Raw genomic sequence first — 21,965 nt, 5'->3', positions numbered from 1 at the left:
ATAGAGGGAGGTCAATGGAGTCACAAAAACCCAACGTATGCAATGACTTTTTATTGCTCAGTCATTTTTCAGTCACGTCTGACCCTTTGTGACTCCATTTAGGGTTGTCTTGGCAAAGATATTGGAGTGGTTTGCCATTTCCTTCTCTAACTCATTTACAGATGAGGAAACTGAGGCCAACAGTGACTTGCCCAGGGTCACACAGCTAGTAAGTGTCTGAGGCTGGATTTGAACTCAGGTCTTCCTGATTCCGGTGCTGTATCCACCATGCCACCTAGCTGCCCTCCACAACTTACCTGTAGCTAAAGGACTAACCATTCTCCAACTCTTCATGACTGTATTTGGAGTTTCCTCTTTAGGGGGTTCACTATACTATCGATTTAGCACCTCTCTCTGTTCCCTACTAAAGTGGTAGATTGGGGGGGGTTGGAGATATAAGCTACCTGGATCTCAGCAAAACTGATCCACCATGCTTGTAGAAAAGATGGAGTTAAATGAATTGGGTAATAACACAACTAGGGGGATTCAAAATTATTTGGATATGCTGGACCCAAAGAGTAGTGAGTAATGATGCAATGTCAACCTGGCTGGAGGTCTGCAGCAGAGTGCCCCAGGGATCTGTGCTGGGCTCCAAACTGGTTCACTCTCTTATCAACGACTTGGATAAAGGCCTAGAGGTCAGGCTAATGACATAAGGCTACATGGGAGAGCTAGTACACTGGATGATAGAGTCAAGGTCCAAAAAAGATCTTGATGGCTAGAACCTTGGGCTGAATCTTGTTAACTGAAATTATTCCATAGGCACAAGTGTAAAGTCTTAGACTTGGGCACAAACAAACAAAAAAACCAACCTGATAAGTATAATATAAGGGTCATCATGGCTAGACAGTGATTATACTGGAAAAGATCTGGGGGTCTCAGTAGACCCCCGTCAGGTTCACAGGAGTCAGTCATGGGATGTGGCAGCTGATGTAATCTTGGGCTGCACTGAGCAGCTGAGCTGCCAGGCGTAGGGAAGTGGCAGCCCCCATCCTCTGCCCTCACCAGACCTCGCCTGGAGGATCAGGTTCACTTCTGGGCACCGTGTTCAGAAGGATGTCGATAAGCTGCAGGCTGGAGAGCATCCAGGGGAAGAGAAGCAGACTGGGGAAGGAAGGATCGTGGGCCCGTGTCATATGAGGTCTGGCGGAAGGAGCCTGGAGGAGAGAACATGATAGCTGGCGTCAAGTACTTGAAGGATTGTCACGTGCGGGACCAATTACACCTGCTTTGTTTGGCCCCAATGCCAGGGACAGAGAAGTGGGAGGGATGGGGAAACTGAGGCTGGAGGGCAGCTAAGCCTTCCCAACAATGATCCGAGCTGTGCCGGAGCTGACCAGGGCTGGGGTTGCGGGGGGGAAGGAGGGCTTCCAAAGGGGTCTTCAAGCAGAAGCTGGAATGTCAGTTATAGAGCATGTCCTAGCCAAGACTCCTGGTTACAGTTGAACTGGGTGATCCTTCCCAACTCTCAGATTCTCTGATTTGGTAATTCCCTGTTCTCAGGGCCCTCCCAGCTCTGACATTCCCTGTTCTGAGGCCTCTCCCAGCTCTGACATTCCCTGTCCTCAGGGCCCTCCCAGCTCTGACATTCCCTGTTCTAAAGGCTCTCCCAGCTCTGACATTCCCTGTTCTAAAGGCTCTCCCAGCTCTGACATTCCCTGTTCTGAGGCCTCTCCCAGCTCTGACATTCCCTGTTCTGAGGCCTCTCCCAGCTCTGACATTCCCTGTTCTCAGGGCCCTCCCAGCTCTGACATTTCACATTTCAGGAGCCAGGCTGTTTCAGTCAGTCAGTCAGTCAATGAGTGTTTATTAGTCCCCTACTTTGTTCCAGGTATTGTGCTAAGAGCTGAGGACACAGAGAAGGATAAAAGACAGTCCCTGACCTCAGGAAGCTCTCCGACTAATGGGGAAGACAATAAGCACACAGCTACAGACAGAGGAGGCACAGACAGGCTAAACTGGAGACAGACAACAGAGGGCGGCCACTAACATTAAGGGACATGGGGAAAGGCTTCCTGGGGAAGGTGGGACTTTAGCTGGGACTGGAAGGAAGCCAAGAAGCAGAGATGACCAGGGAAGGCGTTCCAGGCATAGGGCACAGCCAAGGAAAATGCTTGGAGTCTGGAGATGAAGGAACGAATTTGTGGAACAGCCAGGAGGTCACTGGAGTAAAGGAGGTTTAAGGTATGAGAAGACTGGAAATGGGGTAGGCAGGTGGGAGGAGCTGAGTCTTTGTTTTACAAACAGAAAAATGCAGCCACTGCTTCCAGAGACTTTCTGGTAGGTGGGCAGCAGTCAGCCCCCGGACATACATCTTAGAGTCTAAGAATGACAGAATGTTAGAGCTGTAAGGACCCAAGAGATCCTCCAGCCCAGCCCCACCATTTTAGGTGGGGGGAAACTGAGGCACAGAGAAGGCTTGGGGTTACAGCATGAGGCAGAGGCAGCCGGGTCTCCTGACTGCACTTTCTGGTTCCCAGTCCAAAGTTCATTCCATCACTCCATACCTCCTGCCCTCTCCCAAGTTAGTACAACAGTCTTTGTTTCTTGTCCCTCAGTGATCTCCAAGCACATAAAGGGACTGGCTGAGGAAGCCAGGTTCTGGTAATTCGGTAAGAGCTGTCCTGAAATCCTCCCCTTTCTGCCCCTTGCAACTGCCCCATCCACTCTGGCCTCTGGCCTGCTTGTCCTCCTGGTGCCTGAGGAACAATGAGAAAGGTACAGCCTCCCCTCCCCGAAGGGACTGGGGCAGGTCACGGCCCCATGGCTGCCCTTGGCACACACCAGCCAGGTGCCCCAACCGAGACCCAGATTTCTGGTGACTCGATCCCTCCAAATTCAGGTGATCTCCCCCACGTTCCAAGTCGCCACTCCCTCCCAGATCCCGCCCCAGACCCAAGAGGAGTCAGGACCAGGAGCGCTCACCTCAGGGACTCCAGAAGATCCCCAGGCACAGACAACAGGCTTCCTGGTCTCCATTTGGGAGTGACAAATGGCACTACCTTGGGGCAGCTGGGACCCCCACCAATGGGGCTGCTGGCCCTGCAAGGGGCTTCTCCTGACAGGTGAGACAGAACAGCAGTGCCCTGCTGTGACTCCCCAAACACACATACATACACACCCAAAGGGCTAGAGGGGAGACTTCAGTTTCTCCTCTCGTAAATTGAAGGCACTTGACTCTAAGGTGTCTTGTCCCTCCAGCTCTGAATCCCATGATGCTCCAAGACGGGCACAGAGGCTGAGGGAGAGGGGTCTCCCACATCCTCAGCGAAGGTGTAAGCCAAAGGTTAGAGCAAGTTTGGGGCTGGGGAGTGGAGGAGAGGGCCGGCTATGCTTGAGAATGGCCAGTGGCATCCTGTGCAGAGGGAGGGCATCCCAAGCCAAGTCCAGATTCTCCACTGCTCCTTCCCTTTCCATCTCGAGGGGAATGAAGACGATAAGGAGTTAAGGAAAGGCTATCGGAAATGAGGGCACCCACAAGCCGAGATTCTTGTTCTCCCTTTGCTACTCACTGCTGTGTAACCTGAGGCAGGGCACGTCCCCTTCTTTGGAAACCAGGTAGACCCCAGGGGTTGGGGCTCAAGGTTCACCACGGTCCCTTTCAGCTCTTATGCTCTCGGATTCTACTTTAGGAGAGATACCATCGGAATGTCCTTCTGTCTATTGATTCTTTTCCTTTACTCCCCTAACCTACCACTAAAACCCCAAAACTGAGACCCTGATGTCACAGATTCAGAGGGGCAGAGCTGGAAGAATGGGAGAGCATCAGATATCATCACTGGGGAGACTCTGAGAATGTCTCAACACAGAGCATCAGAGTGGGAAGGGCACTTAGAACAGGGAATGTCCAGGCTGGGAGGGACCTTAAGACATGGAATGGGAGAATTGGAAGAGTCCCTAGAACATAGCATGTCAGAACTGGGAGGGACCCTTATAACATGGAATGTTAGAGATGGAAAAGTGCTTAGAACAAGAAATGTCCAAACCGGGAGGGACCTTAAGACATGGAATGTGAGAACTGGATGGGTCCCTAGAACATAGAATGTCAGAACTTGGAAGGACTCTTAGAACATAGAATATCAGAGCTGAGAGGGACACTTAGAAGCAGGAATGTTCAGGCTGGGAGGGAACTTAGGACACGGAATGTGAGAATTGGAAGGGTCCCTAGAACATAGAATGTCAGAACTTGGAAGGACCCTCAGATCACAGAATATCAGAGCTGGGAGGGACCTTAGAACATGGAATGTTAAAGATGGAAAAGTGGTTAGAACAGGAAATGTCCAAACTGGGAGGGATCTTAGCACATGGAATGTGAGAACTAGAAGGGTCCCTAGAACATAGAATGTCAGAACTGGGAGGGCTGAGAACAAGGAATGACAGAGCTGGGAAGGGCCTTAGAATAGGGAATGTCAGAGCTGGAACAGACCATAGAGATCACTGAGCACATTTGTCAGACAAGACAACTGAGGTTCAAACATAGGAAATGACCTACCCAAGGTCTCACATAATCCAACTTTTCTTCTCACTCTCCCTTTCCCCTTCCTCCCAGCTCTCCTCCTAAATGCCTGGATCCCACCAGCCCCAGCCCTGCTGAACATCTTAGCCACCCCAGAAGAACCGGCCCAGGGGGAGAATGTCACCCTGCTGGTGAGAGGCCTCCCTGGGGAGCTCGTGGCTTACAACTGGTACCGGGGGACGAACCTCGACCAGGCCCACCTCATCCTGAGCTATATCATCATTACTGCGGACGAGACCCCCGGGCCTGCTTACACAGGCCGGGAAGCCGTCCGCCCCGATGGGAGCCTGGACCTCCGGGACGTGGTCCCTGAGGACTCGGGCAGCTACATCCTGCAGACCCTCAACCAGCAGTTCCAGACCGACATTGCCTACGGGCACCTGCTGGTCTATGGTGAGAGTGTCCCCCTGGCTGGCCCTCTGCCAGCTTCCTCCTCCTCTCCACCCGCTCCTCTCTCTTAATCTGTGATGCCCTCCCACCCCAGGATCGTAGCATTCCGTGCTTAAGAACCGGGAGGGCCTTAGAGGGCATCTGGTCCAACCCCTTCGTGTTACAGGTGAGGAAACTGAGGTCCAGAGAGGTTGTGACTTTCCCAAGTCCACTCAGGTCGTAAGTGGCTAGGTCGGGATTTGAACCCAGGTTCTCTGACTCCGGGTCCAGTGCTCTCTTCATGACACCAGGGTTTGTTTGGATTTGCGATATGTGAATTTCTCACGGTCTCCCATCCTGCCATCTCGAACAGTGTCACTTGGCCGGGGGACAGGGGGCGGGTCACCGTCTAGGTGGTGTCCAGTCCCCTCCCCCTCTGCCTCTCCCCCCAGAGATCCTGTCCCCACCTCTCCTCCTGGCCAACGGCACCAAGCTGGTGGAGCGGCGAGATGCCATTCATCTGCTGTGCAGTACCCCCAGCACGGGGGATGTCCGCTGGTTCTTTAATGGGGAGCCGCTCCCCATTGGCAGCCGTCTGGGGCTCACCCCAGACAACCGGGTGCTGGTCCGGCACAACGTCCGCAGAGAAGAGGCCGGGGCCTACCAGTGTGAGGTCTGGAACCCTGTCAGTGTCAGCCGCAGTGACCCCGTCAACCTAACGGTGTACTGTGAGTCTTCCCCAAGACCCTCCACCTGCCCTCTGCCCCTGCCACACCTGCGCTTGGGCCTCCTCTGCCAGAGAAAGAGGTAGAGAACCATCATTACAGGTCAGGGAATGGCAGAGTTGGAAGGGCCCTCAGAGCAGGGAATGTCAGGGCTGGTAGGGGCCTCAGAACAGGGAATGTCAGGGCTGGGAGGGGCCTCAGAACAGGGAATGTCAGGGCTGGGAGGGGCCTCAGAACAGGGAATGTCAGAGTTGGAAGGGCCCTCACAGCAGGGAATGTCAGAGTTGGAAGGGCCCTCAGAACAGGGGATGTCAGGGTTTGGAGGGACCTCAGAACAGGGAATGTCAGGGCTGGGAGGGGCCTCAGAACAGGGAATGTCAGAGTTGGAAGGGCCCTCAGAACAGGGAATGTCAGGGCTGGGAGGGGCCTCAGAACAGGGAATGTTAGGGCTGGGAGGGGCCTCAGAACAGGGAATGTCAGAGTTGGAAGGGCCCTCAGAACAGGGGATGTCAGGGCTGGGAGGGGCTTTAGAATACAGAAGGTCAGGGCTGATAAGGGCCTTAGAACTGAGAATGACAGAGCTGGGAGGGACCTTAAAACAAAGAATGTCAGATCTATTTTATAGATAGGCAAACATGCCTAGCAGGCGTATACCCAAAGGCCCACCAGGAGCCGGGGCTGCCGGGGCGATGAAGCCCTCAACTCCCCTCCCCCCAGCCCCATTGCTCTCCTTCGGGCCTCTCCCTGTGCTCTCTCCCAAGATGGCCCGGATCGGGTAACGATTGTCCAGGAATCTGCCTTCCGGATGGGCTGCACCGTGGAAGCTGAATTCAACGCGTCTCTAACACTTTGGTGCGTGACCAGGTCCTGCCCAGACCCGGAGTACATGTGGTCTGTCAATGGGCGGCCCCATGACAGCACCACCAGCTACCTCAGCATCAGTGGAATGACCAAGGACAAGGAAGGGACCTATACCTGCATTGCCAAAAACCCTATGACCGAGCTCTCGGGCTCGGCGTCAGTCTTGGTCAAGATGTCGGGTGAGTTGCCCCTTCACCTCTCGAGCACAGCCCTGCCCCATTGGGTAAGTAAGAGCATGAGGGGGGTTGACCGGGCCGTGGGGACACCTGACAGAGGGAGGGATCCCAGTCCTTCCCTAGGGGGATGTAGCCGTAGAGTCAATGGACACTCGAGATCTCACCAGGGTCAGCTTCCACCCATGAGCCAAAGTGATGGTCAACCAGCTGGCCAGTCCATCTGGGCCTCAGCTTGCCTCTGTTCCTGCTGCTGCTGCAGAGCAGGGATTCAGACGAGGTGACATCCGACAGGCCTCCCTGCTCGGTGTCTGTGAACCAGCTGCCCAATGACCTATTCCAGGGCTCACAAGTGGGGAGACTGGCGGGAGTCTGGCCCAGGCCACGCAGCTGGGGACAAAGCCTATCAGTCAGTAATTCACAGTCAAAAGGATGGCAGGCAGCCTGGTGCAGTGCGCATGTAGAGTGCTAGATAGAGCTCAGAAAAAAGGCCTGGTCCTTTCATTCAGAGGATGCAGGAGGGAGACCAGGCCCCCTCTCTGGACCTCATCTGTTCCTCTGCAAAAGAAAGGGGATGAACCGAACAGCCTCGAAGACTCCCTTCTGCCTCTTATGTTCTAGGCCCTTGACTTCCAAACATTCTATGTTCTTGAGTTCTGACATTCCATGTTCTAAGTTCCCTTCCAGGCCTGGTATTTCATGTTCTAAGGTCCCTTCTTCCTCTGGTACTCTATGTTCTAGGCTTCCTTTTAGTTCTGGCATTCTGTGTCCTAGGATCCCTTCCAGGCCTGGTATTCCACGTTCTAAGCTCCCTTCCTCTTCTGGTACTCTATGTTCTATTTTCTCTTTAGCTCAGGCATTGTCTGAGGGTCCCTTCCAGGCCTGGCATTCCATGTTCTAAGGTCCCTTCTTCTTCTGGTATTCTGTGTTTTAGTCTTCCCTTTAGCTCAGGCATTGTCCAAGGGTCCCTTTCAGGCCTGGCATTCCATGTTTTAAGGTCCCTTCCTCTTCTGGTATTCTATGTTCTAATCATCCCTTTAGCTCAGGCATTGTCCAAGAGTCCCTTCCAAGCCTGGCATTCCATGTTCTAAGGTCCCTTCTTCTTCTGGTATTCTATGTTCTAGTCATCCCTTTAGCTCAGGCATTGTCCAAGGGTCCCTTCCAGGCCTGGCATTCCATGTTCTAAGGTCCTTTCTTCTTCTGGTATTCTATGTTCCAGGCTTCCCTTTAGCTCTGGCCTAGTATTCCATGTTCTAAGGCCTCTTCCAGGCCTGGCATTTTATGTCCTCAGACTTCTTCTACCTTTGATGTCCCATGTTCTCAGGTCCTTCTTAGCTCTAGAATTTATGATGAAAATTCATGTCCTAAGTTCCTGTCCAGCTCTGACATTCTGTGTTCTGAGGCCAATTTCAGCTCAGAAATTCCCCATTCATGAGGTCGAAGGCTGCCCCCAGACCTATGACTGTGATTTTGTGAAAACATGAGCGCAGCCATTTAAAGTAGCGACTCTTTTGTTGCCGGCTAGAATCCTTCTGGCCTGATACACTAGAGTTTGGGCGCCCGCACAGACAGAATGGGCGTGGTTCAGAGATTCCCAGGCTCCCTGGGGACAGTGGCCGGCCCCCAGGGACTATGGTTTGGCACCTCAAGACCTCATTAATTCACCATCAGTTCCTTCCCAAGAAAACCTCTCTGGTGAAGTGTCGGACGATACCATAGGCGGAAACCTGCCAGGACTGTCTCACTTAAATTGAGGGGTCTTGTCCCAAAGGTGGATCCTGTTTCTCCCCCACATGGGGGCAGGGTTCCCAGAGGTAAGTAAGTGGTCCTACAAAGAGTTGGAGACGCACTCTTAGGAGCCACCCTGCCTGGAAGCAATGGCGTGGGCATGGTGGTTAGTGGGGAAAGCACTGGATTTGGAGTCAGAGGTCTTGGGTTCAAATCCTGGCTTTTACTGCTTGGGTGACCTTGGACAAGTCACTTATCTCTCTCGGCCTCAGCTTCCTCCTCTGTAAAATAAGGGGGTTGGACAAATGATCTCTAAAGTCCCTTCCAGCTTGAAATCCTGTGATCCTGTGTCCTCAAAAGGTCCCCTCCTGGCTAAGGCAGAACTTGACAGAGATGGGCAAAAATCCATCTGGTTGAGTTCAAGGTACATGGAAAGCCATCTAGTTCGTGAGATTTGCTGCTCCCCACCACCCCTAAAGCCTCAGTACCCTTTGTGCTGGGTCTGAGGAGGAAAGACAGAGGAAAGAGGAAACAGTGCCCTTCTCTGAGGGACCTCGGTCTACTACTGACCCTAACCCAGTCTCCCCATTTCAAAAAGAAAGACTCCATTCTCATAGGGGAGACACAGACCCTATCCTCAGAGGGCTCCCAGACTGAAGGGGGGACACGGCCCCCATCCTCAGGGAGCTCCCAGACTGATGGGGAAGACACCCCCTTGTCCTCAGGAAGCCCTCAGACCAATGAACAAAAGAGTCCCCACCCACAGAGAGCTCCCAGACTGAAGGGGGGACACGGCCCCCATCCTCAGGGAGCCCTCAGACCAATGGAGGAGAAACGGCCCCCATCCTCAGGGAGCCCCTGGTCTAACAATAAGATATATACTCATCTTTGGGAAACTCAGTCTCTAAGAGGGGATGCACCATCCCTTCCTCAGCCTGTCTCCTCTTTCCTCCATTTCTCCTCCACATGCCCAGTACAGGGCTCAGCCTATGGGGTGGGCACTCAGTCCAGGGCATCAACAAATGGATGGACTGGCCAAGTGGCAATAGAATCGTTGACATTCATTCATTCATTCAGTGAGTCATTCTTTATTTCTTTTGGGTCTTCCTTCCTTTTGTCCTTTCCTTCCTTCCTTTCTTTCCCCTCTCTCTTTTCCTCTCCTTTCTTTTCTTCATTCCTTCCTTTCTTCCTGCCTCTCTTTCTTTCTTCCTTTAGTCTTTTCCTTCTTTTTTCTCTTTCCCCTTTCTCTTTCCCTCTCTTTCTTTTCATGTTTCCTTCCTTTCTTCCTGCCTCCCCTTATTCCTTTTGTTCTTTCCTTCCTGCCTTCCTGCCTTCTTCCTTCCTTCTTTCCTCCACTTTTCCCCCCTCTCTCTCTCTTTCTCTCTCTCTTTCTTTCTCTCTCTCTCTCTCTCTCTCTCTCTCTCTCTCTCTCTCTCTCTCTCTCTCTCTCTCTCTTTCTCTCTCTCTCTCTTGTCTCTCTCTCTCTCTCTCTCTCTCTCTCTCTCTCTCTCTCTCTCTCTCTCTCTCTCTCTCTCTCTCCCTCTCATTTCTTTCCTTCCTTTCACAAATTTTTGCCAAGCTCTTCCAACATGCCCAGCCCCACACTGGGCTCCATTGCAGTAACACCAAGATAAACAAACCATATCTCTGTCCCTCCAGTAGCTTACAATGCCCCTCTCATTTCAGTTGCCACTTCAGCCATGACGATAGTGCCTGTTCCTGCCAAGCCCACCGAGGGAAAGGATGTCATCCTGTCTGTCCAAGGCTATCCCAAGGATCTTCTGGTCTATGCCTGGTACCGAGGGACAGCCTCTGAGCCCAATCGCCTGCTCAGCCAGCTGCCCTCTGGAAATTGGATTGCAGGGCCAGCCCATACCGGGAGGGAGATAGGTTTTGCCAATTGCTCATTGCTCATCCAGAAGTTAAACCTCACAGACACCGGCCGCTACACCCTGAAGACTGTCACCCTGCAGGGCAAGACAGAGACACTGGACGTCCAACTGCAGGTCTCAAGTAAGTTACCGACCTCGTTCTTCCCAAACGCATTGGGGGTGTGTTCTGTGCATCTGTCTGTCTGTCCTGTCTTCAACAATGGTGATCTCGGCTGTCCCTCAGACTGAGCGCTGAAACCATGTCACGCTCCCTCAGATCAGAAGTTCCCTGAGGACAAACTATGTCTCCTTTTTCACCACAATGGTTCCTGGGAGCAAAAGCGTGTCTCTCTATATTAAAAGTTCCCTGAGGGTGGGACCATGTCTTCCCCCCTCAGACTAGGGTCCCACGCGAGGGAAGTATCTCATTCAGTCATTATTAAACTCATGGTGCTGAGTTTCCATCATAGCTATATAGGCCCAGAGATAGGTACAGTTTCTCCCCCATCAGACTGGCAGAATCCCAGTGGGCAGGAACAATATTTTGTCCTTGAACTGAGAACTCCTGGAGGGCTGGGGACCATGTCTTCTCCCATCAGAATGGAGCTCCCTGACCATGGGGACCGTGTCTCCCCCATCAGACTGGAGGAGCCCATGTGGGAGAATCCTATCAGCCCCAACCAAACAGGAGTTCCTTGAAGATTTGTACTATGTCTCCCCCATCTGACTAGGAGCTGCCTAAGGGAGAAAAACTGTGTCTCCCCCCATCAGGCTGTGGGCTCCCTAAAGATGAAGGCTGTGTCTCCCCTATCAGACTGGGGGCTCTCTGAGGGATGGGGACCATGTTTCCTCCATCAGTCTGGGAGCACTCTGAAGGTAGGGGGCCGTGTCTCCCCTGCCACACTGGGGAGTCCACCCCATCCCATGGAAAGCTTCTTAAAGCTGAGGATCATGCCTCCTTTCTCCAGCTGAGAGCCCCCTCAAAGATCAGAGCTGTGTCTCCCCCATCAGACTCATCAAAGAACAACTGGGCACTCCCTGAGTTCAGGCACCCTGTCACTCCCATCCTCCAGGGAGCTCCCTAAAAAATGGGAACCGTGTCTCCTCCATCAGAGCTCCCTGAAGTTGGGAACTGGGTCTCCCCCACTCAGACCAAGGGATCCCCAAGACTGGCAGCTATGGATTCTCCCATTGGATAGGGGGAACAAGGAGAGAGAAAAGGATAAATTAGAGTCAATGGAATCCCCTGCTTATAAATCATCTCTCCAGACTAACCTAGAACCTAGCATAAACATCTGGCTGCCCTTGTCCCTGGAGAAGACCAGGGACACAAAACTGGTTATGCCCCCCAAGGCTTTGGGTACATTCTTGGGCCATCTCTTTTTTCAGAGCCCATTTCCCTTCCTCTGTTCTAGTAATATATCTCATTACTATCATCTTCATCATCATTGGTGTGTCTACTTCAGCATGCTGCCTCCATCACCTTCATTTCTCCAGAACTTACATTTCCACACACTTCCCTGTCAACACTACTCCATGAGACAGTATGATTGGCCCCATCTTACAGATGAGCAAACTGAAGCTAAGTGACTCACACAAGGTCATACAGCAAACATCAAGCTCTGGTCTCACATCTACAAGCCCAGAGCTCTTGCCACCACCTCACACTGTATGCCTCGATGATGATGGTAATGCCAACTACCACAAACAATGGTCACAATAATCATAATCTAAAAAGATGAGAAGAACAGAAGATACTAGTCTTAACAAATGTCAAAAGCAGCATGATATATCAGACAAAGAGCCGGCCTCAGAGTCAAGCTCAAGACCTCCCTATGGCATTTACTTGCCATCTGACCCTGGGCGAGTCATTTAATCTCTTAGCGCCCCTGGAAAGTCTTCCTACATCAGTGAAATCACAAGTCTAGTCAAAGAGAGAGAGAGAGAGAGAGAGAGAGAGAGGAGAGAGAGAGAGAGAGAGAGAGGGAGGGAGGGAGGGAGGGAGGGAGGGAGGGAGAGGAGAGGGAGAGAGAGAGAGAGAAGACAGAGAGAAATGTGGATGGATAGATGGAAAGAAAGACAGAAAGAAAGAAAGAAAGAAAGAAAGAAAGAAAGAAAGAAAGAAAGAAAGAAAGAAAGAAAGAAAGAAAGAAAGAAAGAAAGAAAAAAAGAAAAAAGAGGAAGGAAGAAAGGAAGGAAGGAAGGAAGGAAGGAAGAAAGGAAGGAAGAAAGCAAGGCCAGTGGGATCTATCAGATGAGCCAATGAGATCATAGATTCGTCAAAGTATCCAAGGTATCAAGTTACTATTATTATTGTTGAGTTATAATTAATAATAATCCTTAATTCTATTACAGTTACATTATATATATATACATATATATAATATATATAATATATTATAGTTAATTCTATTACAGTTTTCCAGGGCTATTAAGGTTTATCAAAGCACTTTCTTCCTGTCTCCCCAGGTAGGTAGATATGCATTTTCACCACTAGGTTGTACAATGGGTAAGAAGTCTAGACTTAGAGTCAGGAAGCTGAGGGTTCAAATTCTGCCTCAGACACTTAACTAGCTGTATGAGAGACCTTGAGGAAATCACCTGGCCTCTCTGTGACTCTGATGAGCTATGAAATGAGGGGACTGGATTTAATGGCCTCCAGACTCCTTTCCCTCTCAAAATCCATGAGCTCATGAAGCTAGGGCTCAGAGAGAAGATATTAGACCACAGTTGCAAGGCAAAGAAGCAGCAGAGACAGAATTTGAACCCAGGTCCCAGATTCAGAGAAGCCCTTCCCAGTCAAGACTCCCATGGAGGAGACTCCTATCAGTCCCAACCACCCTGGGGTTTCTTTAAGATGTATTCCACGTCTCCTCCATCCCACTAGAGGCTACCAAAGTGGAAAGAACTGAGTCTTCTCCCCGCATCTGGCCAGGGGCTCCCTGAAAATGACTCATCTAGACCAGACTCCTCATTTTACAGATAGAGAGACAGAGGCTCGGCAAAGGGAAAGTCTGAGGTCACACAGCTAGGAAAAAAGGTGTCAGGATTTGAACCCAGGTACTCAGATTCCAAGTCCCAAGCTCTTCCAGGCACATCACACTGCCCATAAAATACTCCAACCCTAATTCCCAGACCTGAAACTTAGGTGGGAAGGAGTGCTGGGGAATGGGGAGGGGAGGGGAGGGCATGGGGAGAGGCCTGCAGTTCAAGGCTGGATGAGTGGCCCTCTTTCTGTGTGTCTGATCACCCTTTTTCCTCCCCCTATACCCCCACCCACTCCCACCTCATTCCACCCAAGACTAAGTCGCCCAGAGGAGATGGAGGAGGCAGAAAAAGAAAGACGGCTTCAGTCAGCACATCCATCCTTGGCAGCAGCACCCCCAGCCTCCCTCTGGCCCTCAGTCCAGGAAAAGGGCAGAATAGGCCAGGCCCTCAGGGAGGCTTTGAGCCTTTGGAATCTCCTGTTCTCCCAGAGCTTACAACCTAGTTTTAGAGCTAACTCTGGCCAGGCCGGGTAGGATTTTAAAAATACAGTTGATATCAGTTATCTGCACAGTGGATCATCCGTGGTTTTTCTTCTGCGTCGACGTCACAAAATGGTAGAGACAAAATGGTCATCCAGTGGCATAGACAACAGGCAGCCAGGGCTGGATCTTCCCTCCCATTCTCTCTGTGATCTCAATAAGAAGTCTTTTAGACACTTTGCTTCCCTCAATCCCCAGCTCGAGGGAAAGTGTGAGTCAGTTTGATTGGGAGTCAGTGATTCCTCACATTCGCAGAGCATTCAACAGTTTGGCCAAGCTCTTTCTAACCATCCACAAAGCTTTTGACAGGACTTCATAGTTTGTAAAACTTTCAAGCAACCACTAAGCTTTGACATTTCCCAACACTGGAGTCATCTTCCTATGCCTTATTGTGGGGAAAGTAGGTGAGCCCGAATTACCAAGAGTGGAAAATTTCCAAGGATGGGCTCAGAGATGTCCTGTATGTCTGGTTTTCATGGACCTACCTGAAGCTGAGAAGAACTCATTACCCAGTCAGCCTGAGAGAGACGAGGTTTTTTTTTGACTGTTACAACTTTTACTAACTTGCTGAGGGGTTGCAATCTGCCTCAGAGGAAGGCATTCTCACATCAGCCAAATTACCACATCCTAGAAGTTTAGAAGTGTGTATAGTTTTACAAGGCTTTTAGAATAGCTTTACAAAGCTGTGCCTTCACATAAACGCTTTAGTCTTCCAAAGTTGGTTTTGTTTTGGGGTGTTTTATTTTTTGGATTTGTTCTATGATTTCATCCATGTGGAATGAGCCTCCAGTGTGGAATTTTCTCTACCAAGGCAGAACAGCACCTGTCACTTAACAGCCTTGGTGAGTTCCCTGGGGGCCCCGGAGAGGAGATGATCCCCAATCAGACTCACCCGGGTCACCCACCTTTCAGAGTTGTAGGAGGTGACGGCATTTTGAAGCTTCACAAAGCCCTTGAGGACTTTGTTAAGACTTTCCTTCCTTAAAATTCACCACACCAGGTGTGTTACAAACTGCCTTCACATCCAAGGGTCCTGAATTATCCAAAGCTGGAAGGAACCTGATATACCATCTGGCCCAAATCCTTCATTTCACAGATATGGAATCTGACTCTTCATCTGGCCTCAGAGAGGGAAAGAGACTTGTCCAAGGTCACACAGGAAGAGGGAGGGGGGCAGAACTGGCTCTAGACCCCAGGCCCCTACCTCCAAGTCCAGGGGTCCTTTCATCCCCACCCCATCAACAAAATGGGTGACTTTTCCACCTTTCACCTCCTTTCCTGTGCAAAGACCCTCCCTGGGAAATACTGACTAATCCCTATCCTGAAACCCCCAACAAAGGGATCTGGAGCCATACCCAAAGGTTTTTAGGTTAGATGTTGGCAGACCTCCTTCTGTTTTCACTTGTTCCAGGTACACAGGCAGAAGGTGTGGCTAGGAATCGAGGGCAGAGAGCTGAGGGGGAGGGGAGCAGATCAGTTTTCTAGGTTAAGCCAGATTCCATGTCTCCAGAGCCAGGCAGCTCAAGTATCTCAGGCCCTGGGAAGTCAAGCAAACTCGCAGGACTGGCAGAGGCTCACCCACCCAGAATGTCAAGGCTAGAAGGGCTAATTAGAGAATAGGATCGCATGCACTCACATCCCACGGGAGAACTCAACCCAGTTGTAACGAGAAACTCTCAGGAGTGAAATTCTGAAGGCGAAGATGGAGGGGAAACTATATGAAGCAGAAGAAAGGGCAATTGTCTAAAGAGATGAATTTGGATGCACCACAATCACAGTATCACCAGCTTTGACTTTTAAAAGACACATACAAAAGAAAGAAATGAGGGCAGGTGATGGAGGATGAGTACAAATGCATGGCAAAGCCCTGTAAAAATAGAACTAGGAGAGCTGAGGCTCACAACAAGCTGAGATTGGCCAAGAAAAGAAAAAACAAGGTGTCTATATTGGGGGAAGGAGAATCAAGGAAGAAATAGGGGAGATAGGATGAGGATAAAGGGTCTGTAGTTCAAGACCAGGGTAGAGATCAGAAGACGGGGGAAGACTTTGCATGTAGACAGGCCTACAAGTCTCTCTCTAGTTTTTGCTCCCTTGGGAAAGACTTCCAGTCCTGTGATTCTTCCCATATGCACTCAAAGTCTTGATGGGAGAGGAGAGGCTTCTGAGAGACTAGGCACCCGCCCCCCCACCACCCCTCATAGGTCAAGTCAACCTTGCAGCTGTGGACAACATTAGCACTGCCACAGGGTGAAGGGAATGAAAAGACATGGGTGACAGGAGCTGTGTGAACTGGGTGTATCCTTGGTGGTGTTACTACAGCTGACTGGTTCCTTTGCTTTCTACAGAGGAGCAGGCTGTCATATAATGAATCAACTAACAGGAAATGCAGTATATAATTTGGCCACCAGGCGGTGCTACACTCTGGATGGCCACATCCAAGGATTATCAGCATCCCAAAGGTCAATCCAATAGCTTCCATATCCCTCCCTCCCCCATTCACTACAGAGTGTTTTGACTATACTAAAAGAGACTGGCTACTCCTGAGGAAAAGAAAAGGCTCAAAGAAAGAAAGGGAACCCTACCAGGAGTGACCGAAAGGGCATGGGAGGAGAAAGAATGAAAGCAGAATTACTCAACTTTTATTTTGCTTGTTTTCTCTGCCAAAGTTCACCTTTGGACGGGGAAGGGCAGAAGAAAAATTGCTAATAGGAAGTTGATACTCAAGGACAAGTGGGGCCCTAGTAAGAAAGCACCTACCTGCCCCTGGTTAGTTCAAGTCACCAGGCTCAAATTAACTTCATCCTAGGGTACCAAAGATACTAGCAGATGAGACTGCTGACAGCATCAGTGACCTGAAGGATTGTAGGAGAGTAAATGTTAGGTGGATTTACAAAAAGAGAAGAAAAGAGAGTTACAAACTACAGACCAGTAAGCTAGATTTCAGTTCCTGGGAAAACTCTAGAGTATGGTCAAATTAATAATAAGCATTTGTCGGGCATCGACTATGTGCCAGGCTGTGCTAAACGCTAGGGATTCAGAGAAAGGTTAAAAAAATTCCCTTTTCTCAAGAACCTCACAGTCTAATGGGGGAGTCAACACACAGACAGCTGTGGACAAACAAGATAAACTGTAAATAATCAGCACAGGTAGAGCACTAGTATTAAGGGAGACGAAGAAAGGCTTCCTGTAGAAGGGGCATTTTAGCTGGGACTTGAAGGAAGCCAGGGAAGGAGGGGGCGCACCAAGCCGCGGAAGCATCTGCTTCCCATTGGCACTAAAAACTAAGAAGGTAGTTGTGTTAAAAGTCAGATAAAGCACATGAGTCCAGACACACGCTCCATGTGAGGGATTGTCCGTCTGAGTGCAATCTCTGCAAAAGCCACCAGATGGCGCGCTGCCTCCATTTTGGCCAGAGTTGGTCCTCACAGTGCAGCTGTCTTTCAGACTTTCTGTATATGAATGGATGGGACCTGCCTTTTCGCTCCCAATGCCTCCGTCCACTGCTCTTGGATACGATCATTTTCCCAAAATGCATTTGACTTGTGTTTACCTCTATCCCACTGAGATTGTAATTTCTCTCCCCAACATCTCCGGACCCAAAAGGATTGCTGGTTCACCTGTGACTGAATGAACTGTTTAACTAAATTATCTTGCCCTTAACGGGGTGCTCCTAGGGAGGTCTGAAATCTCCTGCTCCCCAGCGCTTGCTCCAGCCCAGATGTTTCTTGGAGGTGCCCAAATAAATTCCTTTTGAGGGAACCATTCTCCAGTACCTTACTTTCAAGGTATCGTAGAGGAAGGAAGAAATTGTCCTGCCACCATGCCACTCCAAGCCACAAGCTTGGCTACTCTGCCATCGGCCCCAGAAAATGGCATCGGGTATCATCTTGCATTTTCTCTCACAGGTTTCCAGCATGTTTCTCCAGAATCCCTTCCAGGCAGCCTGCCAGAGGCCACTCAAACAACCTGCAAAGGATCCATGCTGCCAAGTCTGATTCTCAGATGCCCAAGAGTTCGAGGTTAAGTGACTTGCCCAAGGTCACATAGACACCATATGTCCAAAGTGGGACTTGAACTCAGGTCTTCCCAACTTCTCTCTCCCTACACCACATTGCCTCTGGGCTTAATATTTTTGGCCAGAGCTGGATTCCAGAAGCAGGAACCAGAAAGATCTTGACAGCCCAGAAGCTTAGGCCAAATCTGTTAGGATGAAATTTATTAGGGATAGATATAGTCTCAGTCTTGTGTTCAAAAACCAGCTTCACGGGTACAGGATGGGGGAAGTGTGGCTAAGATAGCAGTCCCCTGCCTCTGTCTTTCCTGGGTGACTACTGCAAATGAAAGGGGAAGCACCAGCCGCTTGTGATTTCCAAAAAGTTGCTGCAACCCAGCATTGCAACATTGTTATAGTGACCATGCATGAATACCTCCAGAAGGAAGCCACGGTTGTAAAACACCCTGGTGGCTTCAGGAAGAACAGGTCAAGCCAGACTAACCTCGTTCCCTCCGGTGCCAGGGTTACTAGACCGGTAGTAACATGTGCATAAAAGGGACTGTGTAGTTTTTCTTCAGGTTTTGTTGTGGTTGTTTTTAAGTTAAGCATTTACATAGCACCTGCTATGTACCAGACACTATGCTAAATACTTCACAATTACCTCATTTGATCCTCACAACTCTATGAGGCATGGTGGCCAGACAATTTCTTTCTTCCTTCGTGATACCTTGAAAGTAAGGTACAGGAGAGCAGTTCTCTCAAAGGCATTCGGACACCTCCAAGAAACACCAAGGCTAGAACAAGTTTTGGGGGGCAGGAGATTTCAGATCTCCCCAGGAGGGGTGGGGCTGCTGCCCCTGAAGTGTTAAGGGCAAAATTAGGTTGTTAAATGGCCCATTCAATCACAGGTGAACCAGCAATCCCTTTGGGTCCAGAGATGTTAAGGAGAGAAATTAAAATTTCAATGGGATAGGGGTTCTGTTATTATCCCCATTTTATAGTTGAGGAAACTGAGGCAGACAGATATTAAGTAAAAATAATAAAAGCTCATATTTATATAGCAGTTACCATGCAGTAAGCACTTCACAGTTATCATTTCACTAGTATTATTATTATGCAACTTGCCCAGGGTCACAAAGTAAGTGCTTGAGGCTCGATTTGAATTCAGGTCTTCCTAATTTCAGACCTAGCACTCTGCCCGCTGTGCCACTTAGCTGTAGATATGGCTTCCCCAGATGTTAGCAAAGATTGTGCTACTGGTGTGACAAAAGGAAGAGTTGTGGGCTAGACAACAGTAGAGTGAAAGTGGATTGGGAACTGAGAGGATGGCAGGGCTCGAAGAGTACATATTAATGGCTAGAGGTCAGATATAAAGGTCTCCAGTGCCCCAGGAATCTGTCCTGGGAGGGCGGGAGAGAACCAGTGAGTTCATCAATACAGAGAGCTACGAGTAAGAAACTCCCTTTACTAATGAAGACTGGCAACTTGATTTTAGAAAGTTAAATAGAACACAGAAAGATTGAGTGACACATATGGGAGACACAGAAAGAAAGATAGAGAGACAGAGATGGAGAGAGGAGAGAGAAGAGACAGAGAGGAGAGAGACAGAGAGATGATGAGAGAGAAGAGGAAGAGAAGAAGGAGGGGAGAGAGAGAGAGAGTAGAAAGAGAGAGGAGAGAAAGAGACAGAGAGAGGAGAGAGAAGAGAGACAGAGAGAGGAGAGAGAAGAGACAGAGAGGAGAGAGAAGAGACAGAGGAGAGAGAGAGAGAGAGACAGAGAGATGATGAGAGAGAAGAGGAAGAGAAGAAGAAGGGGAGAGAGAGAGGAGAGAGAGAGAGAGAGAGAGAGAGAGAGAGAGAGAGAGAGAGAGAAGAAAGAGAGAAAAGAGAGAAAGAAGACAAAAGGGAGAGAAAGAGAGACAGAAAGAGAGACAGAAAGAGAGAGGAGAGAGAGAGAGATAGAGACAGAGAGATGAAAGAGAAGAGGAAGAGGGGGAGAGAGAGAGGTGAGAGGGAGAAGAGAGAGATGAGAGAAAGAAGAGGAAGACAAAAGGGAGAGAGAGAGGAGGGAGAAAGAATAGGGAGAGGGAGGGGGGAAGGGAGGGAGGGGGAGAAAGAGGAGAGGGAAAGAAAGCTAATATGTGTCCTTGGCTCAGGGCTTCCTAACACTGAAGTCAGCTCTCTATCCTTACACCATGATTCCTCAGCTTAACAGCTTTATCCATGATTTGGATAAAGGCTTAGAAAGCATATTGATCAAATGTGAAATTTTCACAAAGCTAGAAGGGATAGAGGTGGATTATATAGTCAGAATCCCAAAAGATTTTTGCAGCCTAGAAGGCTACAACAAATCTGATAAGATTTAATTAGGGCAGCTGGGGGCGCCATAGTGCACAGAGCACCAAGGCCTAGAGTCAGCAAGACTCATCTCCCTAAGTTCAAATCTGGTCTCCGACTCTTATTAGCTGGGTGACCGTGGACAAGTCACTTCACCCTGCTTGCCTCAGTTTCTTCATCTGTAAAACAAATTGGAGAAGGAAATACAAACTGCTCCAATATCTTTGCCAAGAAAACCCCATTGCAAGACTTAGACTTGAGTCTTTAAATTTTACAGAGGGCCAGATGGGAGAAGTATTGCTAGACAACAATTTGTTTGACTGAAAAAGATCTGGGGATTTAAGTAGACCACAAGATCAGTATGAGTCAACCATGAGAAAGGCAATCAAGAAAGTCAACACAAGCTTGAAAGGGAGGGTGGTAATCAGGACTTTGCAGGCCACAGTCCTGTTGTGTTTTACCCTGGCCAAACCCCAATCTGACATGCTGCCATGCTGCGTTCAGGCATGGGCACCACATCTTCAAATGCAGACATTAATTAACTGGAGGGTAGCCGGCATGGTGAAAGGACCGAGACCCAAATCATATTAGTATTAGTTGAAGGAACTAGAAGAAGGCTGTGTAGACCATGTGTCTAGAGGGAATCCCTAGTGAGGAAACTCTCTCTGCCAACGCAGATTGGCACCTTCTCTGAAACCTAGTCTTAGAGTTTCCTAGAATATGAAGAAGTCCAATGATATATCTAAGGTCTCAAGACCAGACTGTATCAGAACACAGGTCTTCCTGGCTTTCAGGCCAGCTCCCTGTCTTCCACACCAGGCCACCTCTCCATGCTGATTGCTGCCTCAAAGTATCTCAAGGGCTGTGAAATAGAAGAAAGATCAGCCCTGGTTTGCTTGGCCCTTGAAGGCAGAACTAGCCACAAGGAGGAAAGTTGCCTAGAAACCAATTTCAGCTAATATATGGTTGTTGTTGTTGTTGTTATTCAGTCCTGTCCAACTCTTCCTGACCCCTTGTGGGGTTTTCTTGACAGAGATACTGGAGTAGTTTGCCATTTCCTTCTCCAGCTTATCTGACAAATGAGGAAACTGAGGCAAACAGGGTGAAGTGACTTGCCCAGGATCACACAGATAGTGAGTATCTGAGACCAGATTTGAACTCCTGACTCCAGGCTGGGCACTCTATCCACTGTGCCACCTAGATATATGAAGAACCTTTGTAACAACTGGAGTTAGCCAGAAATGGAGTGGATTTTGTCTGGAGGTAGAGGAAGTCTTGCAGGAAAGGCTAGAGGCCCAGTTCTTGGGTCTTTAGCAGAGTGGATTCTTAGCCAGGGCTGGATTGAATGAGAACTACTTAGGTCCTTCCCTATTCTGAGCTTTCATGATTCTGTGAACACACAATGCCAAGAATGGAAAGCTCCCAAGTCCAAAGAACATGTGATCCAAGAGGGACCTTGGAGAGCGCCTCAGTAGAAGAGACCACCCCATCCACATTGCTCCCTTGACACCCCACATCTTGAACCCAAGCAAATGTCAGAGAACATTGAAACTGAGAGACCGAGGCTGACTCTCATTTTGCCCAGAAGGAAACAGAAGCCCCAAGGAGCACAGATTTTACGGTTGGGAGTGACCTTGAAGGTCAACCACTTTACAGAAGAGGAAAATGTTGCTTCAAGAGAAGATGGGAGGGAGAAGCTAGGTGGCACAGTGGATAGAGCACTGGCCCTGAAGTCAGGAGGACCTGAGTTCAAATCCAGCCTCAGACTAAACACTTGACACTTACTAGCTGTGTGACCCTGGGCAAGTCACTTAACCCCAATTG

The 21,965-nt window shown here is 49.6% G+C and overlaps 1 protein-coding gene across 1 annotated transcript; it reads left to right on the top strand.

The window, feature by feature from the left end:
- Nucleotides 1-2,802: 2,802 nt before the first annotated feature.
- CEACAM16 (CEA cell adhesion molecule 16, tectorial membrane component) lies at nucleotides 2,803-11,009 on the top strand. The gene is made up of 7 exons (XM_021003910.1): nucleotides 2,803-3,104; nucleotides 3,241-3,314; nucleotides 4,589-4,948; nucleotides 5,377-5,652; nucleotides 6,411-6,689; nucleotides 10,098-10,424; nucleotides 10,882-11,009. The coding sequence occupies exons 1-7, from the start codon at nucleotides 2,803-2,805 to the stop codon at nucleotides 11,007-11,009; spliced, it is 1,746 nt and encodes a 581-aa protein (XP_020859569.1).
- The last annotated feature ends 10,956 nt before the right edge of the window (nucleotides 11,010-21,965 follow it).

Source organism: Phascolarctos cinereus, unplaced genomic scaffold (genome assembly GCF_003287225.1).
Source record: "Phascolarctos cinereus isolate Bilbo 61053 unplaced genomic scaffold, phaCin_HiC Scaffold_726;HRSCAF=1367, whole genome shotgun sequence".
In the NCBI taxonomy this organism is placed as follows: domain Eukaryota; kingdom Metazoa; phylum Chordata; class Mammalia; order Diprotodontia; family Phascolarctidae; genus Phascolarctos; species Phascolarctos cinereus.
Note: the sequence above shows the minus strand (reverse complement) of the source record. Positions and strands in the feature narration are given on the sequence as shown.